The 14,035-nt window shown below is 49.4% G+C and overlaps 1 protein-coding gene across 3 annotated transcripts in view; it reads left to right on the top strand.

The window, feature by feature from the left end:
• Positions 1 to 14,035, top strand: part of EPHB2 (EPH receptor B2) — a 213,165-nt gene that overhangs the window by 185,215 nt on the left and 13,915 nt on the right. For 2 of the 3 annotated variants that reach the window (XM_061148144.1, XM_061148142.1), the window contains exons 7-9: positions 1,247 to 1,409; positions 4,260 to 4,368; positions 5,393 to 5,460. In XM_061148144.1, coding sequence (XP_061004127.1) covers positions 1,247 to 1,409; positions 4,260 to 4,368; positions 5,393 to 5,460 — 340 coding nt within the window. The remainder of the gene's footprint in view (positions 1 to 1,246; positions 1,410 to 4,259; positions 4,369 to 5,392; positions 5,461 to 14,035) is intronic. The other variant, XM_061148143.1, reaches the window with a different exon arrangement.

Consider the following 14,035-nt stretch of genomic DNA (forward strand, 5'->3'; position numbering starts at 1 on the left):
ATCTGTACACTCAGGCGCACATTTTTCTACATAAAAGTTCATAGCTTTTCATTAGTTTCTCAAAGAGGTTCATGATCCTCCAAGTGTTAAGACCTCCACACCATTTGCTTTACTAAACTGACCTCCCCAAGGAGGCCAGGGCTTGTGCTTTACCCACTGGGGGCCCCTAGTGCCCAACTCAGGGTCTAGTGCAAAGCGGGCATGTGGGGAGGGTTTTCTGGGTAGCTGACAGGTACCAGAACAAGCACCATCTAGCCTGGTAAACATCTGCCTCAGCTCAAGCACTTCTCCATTCCCAGTGCACCAGCTGGATCCTTGTCTAGTCCCAGACTCCTCAAGTCACCCTGGGCAGTGGTCAGATCAGAATTGGCATTCTGCATCTTTCAAAGGCGGGAATATCATCAGGTCCTGGATATCCAAAGGCATGCATGTGTGAGGTGGTTCCATGTAGGAACCTGGTTTGACTCCTAAGGCAGCCACCAACGGATATATATGACCCTGAGCATCATTTCACCTTTCTGGGTCTTAATTCTTGCCTCACTCAAATATGCTGATGCTGAATGGGGGTCCTTCCACTTAATCCATTGAGGCATGGGGCAAAGAGGGGGATGCAGAAGTGAATAAGGTGGACCCTCCCCCCACTGTCTCTAAGAACTCACAGCTTCATCTTCAGGGTCTGCACACAGTGGCCACTCAGTCTATGTGTATTAGTCAGCTATTATTGAGATGATGCTGCAGAACAAACAGTTCCAACAATCCAGTGTCTTACAAGAAGTGGCTGTTTTTCCTGCTCATAGGTTTTTGTCTTTGGGTCAACTGAGGTGGGGCTGTTTCAGCCTAGGAGTTAGGTCAAGGTCCTCTTCACATGTTTCCCCTTCTGGAACAAGCGGTTACCCAAGTTAAGCCTCACCATGACAGATGGCAGAAGCCCAGGAGACCGAGACAAATCAACAAGTGCCTGTAAAACCCCTACTTGCATTACGTCCTCTAGCATATTCTAGCAGCCAAACCAAGTCACAGGAACAAACTCACCATCTGTGAGGCAAAGAAATACATTCTTCCTTCTTTTGTGAGAAGTGTTGCAAATCATATGCCGAAGATGCAGGTATGTCATCCTGTTATAGGGAAGGAGTGAAGAATTTGGAACCCCAGAATTTGTCCAGTAGCCAGACCTGCCCCAAGCGGCAGGAGGAGGTGGTGGACTCTGGGCACAGCCTCACTAACTGTTTTCTCTGTTCCTCGGCAGGAGCTGAGTGAGTACAACGCCACAGCCATAAAGAGCCCCACCAACACGGTCACTGTGCAGGGCCTCAAAGCCAGCGCCATCTATGTCTTCCAGGTGCGGGCACGCACTGTGGCAGGCTACGGGCGCTACAGTGGCAAGATGTATTTCCAGACCATGACCGAAGGTAAGCGGGGGCCAGGGCGCAGGAGGAGGGCATTGACTCTACAAACAGAACAAGGACCACCGCTTCTGTAGAGTGCCTTTGTGCAGATTAGAAAAGGCTCCTTCCCCTTTCCAGATGTCAATTCTCCCTCCATCCTGGGTGAGAACCTCCGTGCACTGTGCAAACTGCCCAGCCACATTTGCAGCCATTGTTTCTGTGGCCCAGACAGGATATGGACTCCTCTGTTACCATCATGTCCTTTCCCAGGATCCTTGGGAGCCCAGCCCCAACCTGCAAAGCTACTCTGAGCAAGCCACTTCCATTCCCTGGTCCAGTTTCCTCTCATCTATAAAAATCAAAGTGTTATATTCCATCTGAGAGAGCAAACGTATCTTAGCCATACATCACTCCAATGACATGCAGTCGGATTGAGAAGAATTCTGAAGTGACATCGGAACTCAACAGGGAGAAGTGCTGGGATGGATTAGTAATGTCTCCCCTGAAGTTGCAGCCCATGTGCTTTGTGTGTCTGAGTCTGGGACCACCTGGTCTCTAAGCACCCTTCCTGCTCCAGTAATCGTTGAGAAGCCGCATAGTTAAAGAATACAGGCTCTAATGCCTGACAGATGGAAATTACAGTGCTGATTCAGCTCTAGCTGTGTGGTCCTGAGTAACTCATCTTGCCTCTCTGAGCCTCAATTTTCCCATTTATAAATGGGGATGATAACAGCTAACTCATTATCATCATCATCATGAAACTAGTGTCAGGAAGAGGGTAAATGTACAGGCCCTAGCATAGGATTGGCATTCGGTCTCACATGGTTAGTGCTCACCAAATAGAGTTAAGGTCATAATTTTCATTGCTGTGAGTCTGGGGGCCTTTTCCCCAACCAACCAAACTCCAGAGCAGAATATTTATGACCAGACTGCAGCATCCCTTCTTAGCATCTGCTTCAACCACTGGACAGAGGCCTCAGCCTTTGCCGAGTTAAACATTTCAGGGGGCCCCTGGACCCCTGAATTCTTGTCTTATCACAAAAATCCTCCCCTATAGCTCCACCACCGTTTCTAGTACTCGGCTCCTCTGTAAATCCCCCTTCCTCATGGCCAGGGTTTTCCACCTCTCTAGTTCCTCTTGTATGTTGGTTGAGGGTCACTGACCTGGGGACTGGGGGACTGTCCCAAGATCTTTATTAATTCAACACATATGTCTTGTGATAAGGACCCAGAAATGACCTAGTCCCTGACTTCAACAAGCTCCTGCCTGGGCCTGGAGGCAATGAGAAGTAGTAAAAATAAAACATTAAATAATGAAGATCTTAATGCCATTGAGATTGCACTGAGGGGTTTCCAAGAACCGGGGCCAATGCTGAGTGATTTTACACATTATCTCGCTTAAGCCCATGGCCTTGGGTTAAACAGACCTGGGTTCAAATGTTGGCACTGGCCACTGTTTAACTGTGTAAACTTAGGCAAGTCACGGTTTTCCTAAGCCTTAGTTTTCTAATCTGATAAATGGGATAATTACAGGTAGTACATCATAGAACTGTTCTGAGAATCACACAAGGTACATACCTACCCATGGTAGCCTCTTGAAACACTTAAAAACAATAATAGTTAATATTTACTGAGTACTTACTATGTTCTACATATTACTCCAAGTGGGCTTTTTATTCTTTTTTTTTTTTAATGTATTTATTTATTTTGGGCTGGGTCTTTGTTGGTGCAGTCGGCATTTCTCTAGTTGCAGTGAGCTGGTGGCTACTCTTTATTGCTGTGTGCGGGCTTCTCACTGCAGTGGCTTCTCCAGTTGCGGAGCACGATCTCTAGAGTCTGCAGGCTCAGGAGTTGTGGTGCACAGGCTTAGCTGCCCCGTGGCATGTGGGGTCTTCCCACATCAGGGATCAAACCCATGTCCCCTGCACTGGCAGGCACATTCTTTACCACTGGACCACCAGGGAAGTCCCACTCTAAGTGTTTTACACAAAAATCCTATGATTGGAGCTATTATCCTCCCCACTTTCAGTCAGTATCAGTTCAGTAGCTCAGTTGTGTCCGACTCTCTGCGACCCCATGGACTGCAGCACGCCAGGCTTCCCTGTCCATCACCAACTCCCAGAGCTTACTCAAATTTATGTCCGTTGAGTTGGTGATGCCATCCAACCATCTCATCCTCTGTGGTCCCCTTCTCCTCCCGCCTTCAAGCAGCATCAGGGTCTTTTCCAATGAGTCGGTTCTTCATATCAGGTGGCCAAAGAATTGGAGTTTCAGCATCAGTCCCTCCAATGATTATTCAGGACTAATTTCATTTAGGATGGACTGGTTGGATCTCCTTGTAGTCCAAAGGATTCTTAAGAGTCTTCTCCAACACCACAATTCAAAAGCATCAATTCTTCGGCACTCAGCTTTCTTTATAGTCCAACTCTCACATCCATACATGACTTCTGGAAAAACCATAGCTTTGACTACTTTATAGATGAGGAAACTGAGCCACAGAGATAAGTCCCTTTAGCAGAGATCACACAGATAGTAAATGGCACCATTGGGAGTGAAACCCAAGGAGTTTGGCTTGAGAGTCTGTGTTTTGCCCTGCCTCTGTATATGTATCAGCCTATTATTATTGTTGATTTGCATATCTACATTGAGATGTAGGCATTATTATGCCCATTTTATGGATGAGAAGTTGAGTGTCAGAGCAGCTCATGGATTTGTCCAAGGTTACCTGTGAGGGAGTAACAGCCAGTTCCCCACCCGATGCTCGTCCAGAGTGGCAGAGAGTCTAGGGCTCCCAGGAGACCCGGGGCAGTGGGGATGCAGGGGGTTATGACCCCTCAGCCAGGCTGAGACCAGTGCACTGTGCTTCCTCTCCAGCCGAGTACCAGACCAGCATCCAGGAGAAGCTGCCACTCATCATTGGCTCCTCGGCGGCCGGCCTGGTCTTCCTCATCGCCGTGGTTGTCATCGCCATTGTGTGTAACAGGTGGGTGGTGTCCCCCTGCCTGGGCCAGGCCTGGGTTCCAAGAGGGCTGTCCATCCATTCTGCCATCCCTGAACAGGGTCTGTGACCATAGGGGCCAGGAGGAGCTCGGGGAGGCCCAGAGACCCCCAAGTGGCCTCCCACCGCCTAAACGGCCACAGTTGGCAGCCCATCCCTTTGGTCAGGTATTGCCCTGGACAAGTCCGTGCTCCACAGAGGTGGCTCACCGAGACGCTGATACTTCAGTGCAAAGAGACAGCTCAGAACAGTGGGCGGGAAAGACTGCACGATGCAGGAAGCCAGGGGACTGGGGGGAGGGTACAGATCGCCCCACTTTCTGCTCTAGCAAAAGCCCCTTCGTGAACAGGGCCAGAAGCAGGCTGAGGAGCTCAGCTGGCTGAGGTGGCTGGAAAGAGAGGGGACATAGACAGGACGAGGTGGGAAAAAGGGCATCCAAGTGACAGGCACAGCAGGTGCAAAGGCAAGGAGTGGGGCTGGTTCCTGGACTTCTGCTGGACTTAATGCAAAGACTGTCCCTTCTTCCTTAGAGCTTTCTACTTTATTTATTTTTGGCCACACTGCACGGCCTGCAGGATCTTATATCCCCAACCAGGGATCGAACCTGTGCCCCCTGCAGGTGGAAGGGCAGAGTTCTGACCACTGGACCACCAGGGAAGTCCCAAGAGCTTCCCGCTTTAGAACAGACTAGGTCTTAAGGTCAGATGGACAGAAGTCTCTGGGTTTCTGGGACCAGGGGCCACCGCCAGAGATGCCTCTGCTCTTTGAAAGGGTCTTGGCTGGAGAGGAGACAGGGCAAACAGTGAGCCTAGACTTGAAGCTGGAGAAGTGGGAAGGGCTCAGGGCAGGGGGAACCACGGAGGGTGAGGCTGCTAGGCAAGGAGCTGGCAGGGAGTCCTCTGGCAAGGAGATGGTTTCCAGGGCCTGCCCACCCTCTCCCTATCACCTGCTGTGGCTCCCATCTCCCCGGGCACCTTCAGGTGGCTCCAGCCCTTTGCTCTTGTTCCAGAAGACGGGGGTTTGAACGTGCTGACTCGGAGTACACAGATAAGCTGCAACACTACACCAGCGGCCACAGTACGTATACCCCGGAGGGGCTGGCACCCTGGGATCCCTCCCTTGTCAGCTCCCCAGCAACCTCTCCAGCCTCCTTTCTCTGTCTGCCTCCTCCCTTGCTGCCGTCAGACTGAATGTTGAGCTGTTCCCTGAACGTGGACATGCTGTTCCTTTGGCCTGGCGCACTCTCCCCTCTCTTGCCCTGGCTAGCTCGCTCTCAGGCTTCATCATGTACAAGCCCCTCTGAGAAGCTTTCCTTGATCCCCCCTCTACCCTGGGTGCACAGCGCCCCCTACCTGGCTGCATGATGGTGGTCGTCTCCCTGTCCCTCCACCATCATAGCGGGGGCACCTGGGGACCTGAAATCGTGCCTTGACAGTCACCACCGCCTCCCTGGTGTTAGCTGGCTGCCCAGCACACTGAACAGATTGGCAGAATAAGTATCGGGTATGCCAAAGTGTTTGTTCAGGTTTTTTCATAAATGCTATAGAAAATGAAATTTTGGGCCAACGCAATACATGATCGGAGTGAGACGATGAGGACCCCAGGCTCTGACCACGGAGGGGAGAGAAGGGAGCCGGGAGGCCCATTCTTGTGCCGCCCCGTGACTCCTTGGCTGCCCGTTCTCCACCCCGTCCCCCACCCCCGCACGGTGCCCCCGTTTAATTCACTGTCCCATGCCACCTTCAGCCAGGGCTGGGGGCACACGTGCCAGACACACCCAGAGCAGATGTCTCCCCCCGGGGGCGCCAAGCAGAGAGAAGAACAGAGTATAGATTCCTCTCCGTCTGACCTTGGCAGAACCAACCATCTGTTTGGGGGAGGGGAGATGGGGGTCCTCACTTTGGCTCACTCGGCAAACGGGAATTCCAAGTGGGTCCCCTGTAGGCTCTCAAGCTGTCCTCAGTGGGGTACCCCAGGGCTTCTCAGATGGTCCCCAGTGAGGGGGTCATCCGCGCATCCCTTCAGTTGTCACGTATTTTTTGTGGCCCGTTACGTACGTCAGGCTCTGCTCCGGGTGCTGGGGACGCGCAAGTAAGCAAACCCCATATCCCTGCCCTGGTGGAACGTATATTCTCGTGGGAGGGACAGTAAAACGGTTGCATTTAGAGTGGATAAACAACAAGGTCCCCATGGATCGGTCAGGGAACTATACTCAATATCCTGTGATACACCGTAGTGGAAAAGAATACGAAAAAAGAATGTATATATGTGTAAAACTGGGTCACTTTGCCGTATAGCAGAGATTGGCCCAACACGGTAAATCAACTATACTTCAAAAAAATAAGTGACAGGTATTTTTTAAATAAATGCAAAATATTGATAAACTTTAAAAAATAGGGTTTACATTTTCTGCAACATTAAAAGAATTCTGGAGATTGGTTGTACATCAGTATGACTGTACTTAATACTACTGAACTGCAGGTTTTGAAATGGTTAAAATTGTGCAGTTTATATTATGCATATTTTACCACAATTTTTTAAAAGAATATAAAAAATCCTAGGAAATTTTTTAAAGATACATGGAATAAATGAGCAAAGTGTATGGTATATCTGAAAATGAAAGTGCTGTGGGAAAAAGCAAGGTAGGAAAGGGTGATTCAGAGCTTCAGGGGTTCAGTTTCAGTTCAGTCACTCAGTCGTGTCCGACTCTTTGCGACCCCATGGACTGCAGCACGCAAGGCTTCCCTGTCCATCTCCAACTCTCAGAGCTTGCTCAAACTCATGTCCATTGAGTCGGTGATGCCATTCAACCATCTCATCCTGTCGTCCCCTTCTCCTCCTGCCTTCAACCTTTCCCAGCATCAGAGTCTTTTCCAATGAGTCAGTTCTTCACATCAGGTGACCAAAGTATTGGAGCTTCAGCTTCAGCATCAGTCCTTCCAATGAATATTCAAGACTGATTTCTTTTAAGATTGACTGGTTTGATCTCCTTGAAGTCCAAGTGATTCTCAAGAGTCTTCTCCAACACTGCAGTTCAAAAGCATCAATTCTTCAGTGATCAGCTTTCTTTATAGTCCAACTCTCACATCCATACATGACTACTGGAAAAACCATAGCCTTGACTAGATGGACCTTTGTTGGCAAGGTAATGTCTCTGCTTTTTAATATGCTGTCTAGGTTGGTCATAGCTTTTCTTCCAAGGAGCAAGCGTCTTTTAATTTCATGGCTACAGTCACCATCTGCAGTGATTTTGGAGCCCAAAAAAGTAGTCTCTCACTGTTTCCATTTTTTCCCTATCTATTTGCCATGAAGGGATGGGACCAGATGCCATGATCTTTGTTTTCTGAATGTTGAATTTTAAGCCAACTTTTTCTCTTTCCTCTTTCCCTTTCATCAAGAGCCTCTTTAATTCTTCTTCACTTCTTCATTTTGCAATACCAAAGAATGTTCAAACTACTGCACAATTGTACTCATCCCACACCCCAGCAAAGTAATGCTCAGAATTCTCCAAGCAGGGGTTAGAGCAGTGTTTTTAATGTTAGTTTGGGAACACCGCGCTGGGTCTTTGTTGCCGCGCACAGGGTTTTCTCTAGCTGCCAAGAGAGGGGCGACTCCCCAGCTATGGTGTGTGGGCTCTAGGTCTCAAGGGCTTCAGGAGTTGCAGCACGTGGGCTCAGCAGTTGTGGCACATGGGCTTACTTGCCCCGGGGCATGTGGAATCTTCCTGGGCTAGGGATCGAACCTGTGTCCCCTGCAATGGCAGGCGGATTCTTGACCACTGGTCTACCAGGGAAGTCCCAGAGCTATGTTTTTAAACAGGGTAGAAGGGGTTGGCCTCACTAAGAGGCTTCCTTTGAACTAAGGTGCAGAGGAGCTGGGGGATTGAGATGTGTAGAACCTGAGGGAAGAGCATCTCAGACAGAGGGACCAGCCTGTGCAAAGACCCTGAGGCTAGAACATGCCTGGCAGGTTCAGGAACAGGCAGGAGGCCAGTGTGGCTGGAACAGAGTGAGGGGTCAGGAGCGGGACGTGTGAGTGGCCACGACATGCAGATTCTTGTCAACCAGTGTAGGGCCTTGCAGGGTTTTTGTTTGTTTGGGCTGCATCGGGTCTTCTTGCTGCTTTGCGGGCTTTTTCTAGCTGTGGCAAGTGGAGACTACTCTCTAGTTGCCGTGCGTGGGCTTCTCCTTGCAGTGACTTCTCTTGTTGCGGAGCATGGGCTCTTGGGCTCAGTCGTGGCACACAAGCTGAGTTGCCCTGTGGCATGTGGAATCTTCCCGGACCAGGGATCGAACTCGTGTCCCCTGCAATGGTAGGTGGAGTCTTAACCACTGGACCACCAGGGAAGTCCAGGCCTTGGTTTTTATTCTGAGTGAAATGAGAAGCCTCTGGAAGGGTCTAAGCAAAAGACAGGCATGCTCGGAGTTACGGTTTTCACACGTACGGTTTTCTCTGGCTGCCCTGTGGAACATGGACTGGTCGGTGCCCGGCGGGGACGGAGCAGGGGCTGGGAGGTGGCTGTTGGGATAATCCAGGGAAGATGGGATGGTGCTGGACCAGGGTGGCAGCGGGGGAAGAGGGGGAAGGGGTGATTTCAGACACACTTTGAAAGTAGAGCCAGTGGATTCGCTGCAGCACTAGATACGGGGTATACGATAAAGAGCGGAGTCAAGGTGTTCTTGATATTAAGCCTCTGTGAGAGTGTGTGTGCGTGTGTGTGTGTGCAGGCGCATGCACACTTGCTCAGTCGTGTCCAACTCTTTGCATCCCCATGCACTGTAGCCCACCAGGCTCCTCTGTCCATGGAATTTTCCAGGCAAGAATATTGGCATGGGTAGCCATTTCCTGCTCTAGGGGATCTTCCCAACCCGGGGATCAAACCTGTGTCTCTTACGTCTCCTGCACTGGTAGGCAGATTCTTTACCACTGAGCCGCCTGGGAGGCCCCTCTGGGGAAGACTTAATTTGAAGTAAAAGTTCTTGAGCTTAAAAATCATTTTTAGACATCAGTGTAAAAATAATTAAACCACTAAAATTTCCAGAAGACAATTTAGGTAACTATTTAATTGATACGTGGAGGGAAAAGCACTTTCTAAGCACAAAAGCAATGAGAGGATCATAAGACAAAAGTAGACAAATTTAACTACATAGAAATAAAAATCCACCTGTATGTTAAAAATAAAACTCATAAATTCCATCGCCCCATTCTGTCCCCCCAAGTAATGAAATCATGATGGTAGATATAGCTAAACATATTGTGTTCTATGGGCCAAGAGCTACTTCAATGCTCAACGTGTATTTCCTCATTTAATCCTGATAATTTCCCACTTTGAATATGAGGAAACCAGGGCACAGAGAGTTCCCACAGTTGTGCAGGGCAAACACTGGTGTACAAACACAATCTTGGCCACGCTCTGAGTAAGACAGGCTTACGCCCTCCATCACCTGGAGCCATTCAGGAGCATCACTACTTAGAGCAGCAAGTCAGTAACAAGGGAACAGGTGGCAGCGGGGATTTATTTTAAAAATAGACTCCAGAATAGAACAGGTTGCTCATAAATCAACACATTATCAAGCTCATGCTCCTACTCCCTGCATCTGAGCAGGATTTTGTTGTTTTGTTTTTTTCTCAAAACACTGCCAGCCCCGTGATCACATATCCACCAGTAATCCTGTGTGGCTGGGACAGAGGAGGAAGCTGAGGCCTGGGTATGTGTGTGACTGACCCAAGGTCACCCTCACGGGCTCGTGTTTTCCATTGTCCAGCAAATGCTGAACGAATGCTGACGTCTAAAGTGCCCGGATGTGGAGCCAGAGGAACACACCAGGTTTCTCAACCCTACTTTGCTACTGGCCAGCTCGGTGACCTTGGAGAAGTCATCGGAAGCTCAGGAAGAACCACTCTGAGCCCTGGCATCCTTACAGGGGAAGTAGCAGGAATAAGGCTCCTTTCGCAGACTTATGAGGGTTAAATGAGTTAATGGATGTTAAAGTGCTTTACAATAGTAATATTTAGTAATAGCCAACTCTTCGTGATAACAATTAATAATTATTCAGTGCTTTCTGGTTGCCAAATACTGAACAAAACCTTTTCAAAAGATTCTCATTTAATCTCTGCAACCCCCTTACGAGATAGGGGATTTGTTTATTACCTCCATTTTGCAGATGAAAAAAGTGAGATAGGGAGAGGTGAAGTAACTTGCCCAAGGGCACACAGCCAGATGAATACAGTGGTTGATCCTGAATTCAAACTCATAAAGCAACTTATTTGTGACCATTATTGCTGGCAGATCCAGAATTCAAATCCAGGTCTCTGGATGCCTGGTTCCTCCTTCCCTCATCTTGAATTTCCCACCTGGGTTCAGGATGGCACATGACCCTGTTGGTGACCCTGACAGTCATAAATCATCCATACAGTAGCCCAATATTTTCTGAAGACTCTTGGCCTGCCAAAGTTCTCATCCAACTTCAGTTCAGAAAATGTCCCTCCTGGGAGCCAGGCCTTGTGCAAAGCTCTGGCCACAAGGAGCTCACGTTCTATCCCAAGACACAGGTGGGGAAGCACCCAGAATAAACTGGTAGCTTGGCAGTTGTTAAGTGTAGACGTTCAAGGCAGACAACTTGGATTCAAACAACACTTCTGCCACTAACTAGCTATGTCCATGTCCCCTTGGGCAAGTTATTTCGCCTTATTCTTTCATTCATTCCTTCATTTATGGCTGCACTGGGTCTTCATTTCTGTGCACAGGCTTTCTCTAGTTTTGGCGAGTGGGGGCTACTCTTCATTACGGCACCCAGGCTTCTCATTGCAGTGACTTCTCTTGCCTCAGAGCACAAGCCCTGTAGTTGCAGAGCACGGGCTTAGTTGCTGCACAGCAGGTGGGACTTCGTGGACCAGGAATCGAACCTGTGTCCCTTGCATTGTCAGGCAGATTCTTAACCACTGGACCACCAGGGAAGCCCCACTTAGCCTTTCTTATACCAGTTTCTTCATCAAAAAATGGGGGGGACTGTTAGGTTGGACCAAATGAAATGGCCATTTTTATAGATCAGGAGGAGTCAAATATTGATGATTTCACAGGGCTCAGTCTCAGTCAGTCAGTTCAGTCTCCAGTCGCTCAGTCATGTCTGACTCTTTGTGACCCCATGGACTGCAGCACGCCAGGCTTCCCTGTCCATCAGCAACTGCTGGAGTCTACTCAAACTCATGTCCATTGTGTCGGTGATGCCATCCAACCATCTCATCCATGTGGGTTCAGTCTAATAGTGGTATTTACCCAGAAAGATTGTCAGGGAAGATTAATTGGGTCAATACCTATTAAGTGCCTAGAACAGGGTCTGGTACGTGGTGAAACCATGCTAAACTGTGAGCCAATCATGTTATCAATGGTGAGGTGAAACCAGAGGCTCACTGAAGCAGGAACGGCAACACTCAGAGCCATGTAGTCAAAACGTATTTATTAAGTACCTACTGTATACCACCCTCAAATATACTCTAGAGAAAACATTTTAGAGCAAGGGCTCATAACTTAAGAGTTCATAACTCCTAGAGCTTCCAGGGCCTGTGAGCATTCCAAAATAATACGCTGACCGTGGGCACATGCACGCACGTATGAATTCTTGGTCAGGAAGCAGAATTCATAGCTTTCATAAAATTCCCGAAGGTATTCGTGACCCCAAACAGGTGGAGAGAGAAAACAAGGGCATGTCAGTGAGTAAGGCTAGTATTCTCCGAGTGAGCATTTATTGAGCACTGTCTGTGTGCCAGACCCTGAGATTTAGCAAGAACAAGACAGACACGGCCTCTGTGCCCCTGGGGGAGAGGGGCTAAAGCAAGCCCTCACAAGCAGGAGAGTGTTCCAGAAAGGGGTGGTGGGAGACTGTGGGCCTGCAAATCCGGGAGCCCTGGTACGAGGTAGAAAAGTCATACAGACATCTGTGGGAGTGGGTGTGGGGACAGGGCAGTGCTAGCCTGAGAAGGCCTTGGTCCCCTCTGGAGGGATCCAGGCAGACTGCACAGAGGAGGTGGCATTCGACCTGGACACAAAGGAAGAAAAGGGTGCTCCAGGTAGAGGGAACCACAGGAACAGAAGCAGAGCGGCCAGGAACTGTGAGGCGTGTCCGGGACCTCTGGGTGACTTCTTGTGCTGGCAAGTGGGGTAGCAGGGAGCTGTCAGTGGAGGCCATTACGGAGCACTGGAAGGCCAGATGAAGGCACACGCCTTTAAGGACCTCCTTTCAGCCAGAGGTCCCCAGCGACAGTTTCGTGGAAGAGAATTTTTCCACAGACCAGTGGCAGGGGTGCAGGGATGATTCAAGTGCATCACACTTATTGTGATTTCTATTATGATTTTTATTTCTATTGTGATTATTAGTGTGTGTTAATCACTCGGTCATGTCCAACTCTTTGCAACCCTGTCCATGGAATTCTCTAGGCAAGAATATGGGAGTGGGTTGCCATGCCCTCCTTCAAGGGATCTTCCTAACCCAGGGATCAAACTCAGGTCTCCTGAATTGCAGGCAGATTCTTGACCGTCTGAGTCACCAGGGAAGCCCCCTGTTATTATTACATTGTGATATGTAATGAAATAATTCTACAATTCACCATAATTCAGAATGAGTGGGAGCCCTGAGCTTGTTTTCCTGTAACTAGACAGTCCCGCTTGGGGGTGATGGGAGAGTGATCAGTTCAGTTCAGTCACTCAGTCGTGTCTGACTCTTTGCAGTCCCATGGACTGCAGCACGCCAGGCCTCCTTGTTCATCACCAACTCCCAGAGCTTACTCAAACTCATGTCCATTGAGTTGGTGATGCCATCCAACCACCTCATCCTCTGTCATCCCCTTCTCCTCCCTGCTCTGGGGAGAGTGATAGAGAGCAGCTATAGATACAGATGAAGCTTTGCTCACTTGCTTGCCACTCACCTCCTACTGTGTGACCTGGTTCCTGATGGGTACCAGTCCACATGGCCCGGGGGGTTGGGGACCCCTGCTGGAAGTGATGGAGCCTTCCTGACTAGCACTCCTGTCCAAGGCTTGGGGACAGCATCTGATTGGTTGGTGGCATCCAAGCAGGCTTTGAGCTCCCGTCATGCTTGTCCTTAGCTCCCTGAACTGACCCATTCCTGTCCTCCCTCCCCAGCTGGCCCAGCAGGAAGACCTTCCCCAGTTCCGTTGGCAGGGAAGCGAAAAGTCAGTCACCAAGAGCCGCAGCCCAGACACTGAGTCTGGGCAAAAAAGAGAGCATCTCTGAGGGGCCTGATGCCCCGGCTCTGGGGAGGGCTGACTTGGAGAAGGAGGAATCACAGATGAACCCAGGAGAAGGAAGCATGGGCCAGATCTGGGTGGGTTTCCTTCAGAAAGCAGTAGCATGGTGATTCAGAGCAGTGGCCCTCAGCTCAATTCTGACAGGCCTGGGTTCAAATGCTGGCTATGCCATTTGCCAGCTGTGTGGCCTTGGACAAATTACTTAGCTTCTCTGAGCTAAAGTTTTCTCTCATGTGAAATGAGAATAATGATCTCATTCAAAAAACTAAGATCATGGCATCCAGTCCCATCGCTTCATGGCAAATAGATGGGGGGAAAAGTGGAATCACTGATTTTATTATCTTGGGCTCCAGAATCACTGCAGATGGTGACTTCAGCCACAAAATTA

This window comes from Dama dama, chromosome 8 (genome assembly GCF_033118175.1).
Source record: "Dama dama isolate Ldn47 chromosome 8, ASM3311817v1, whole genome shotgun sequence".
Taxonomy (NCBI): domain Eukaryota; kingdom Metazoa; phylum Chordata; class Mammalia; order Artiodactyla; family Cervidae; genus Dama; species Dama dama.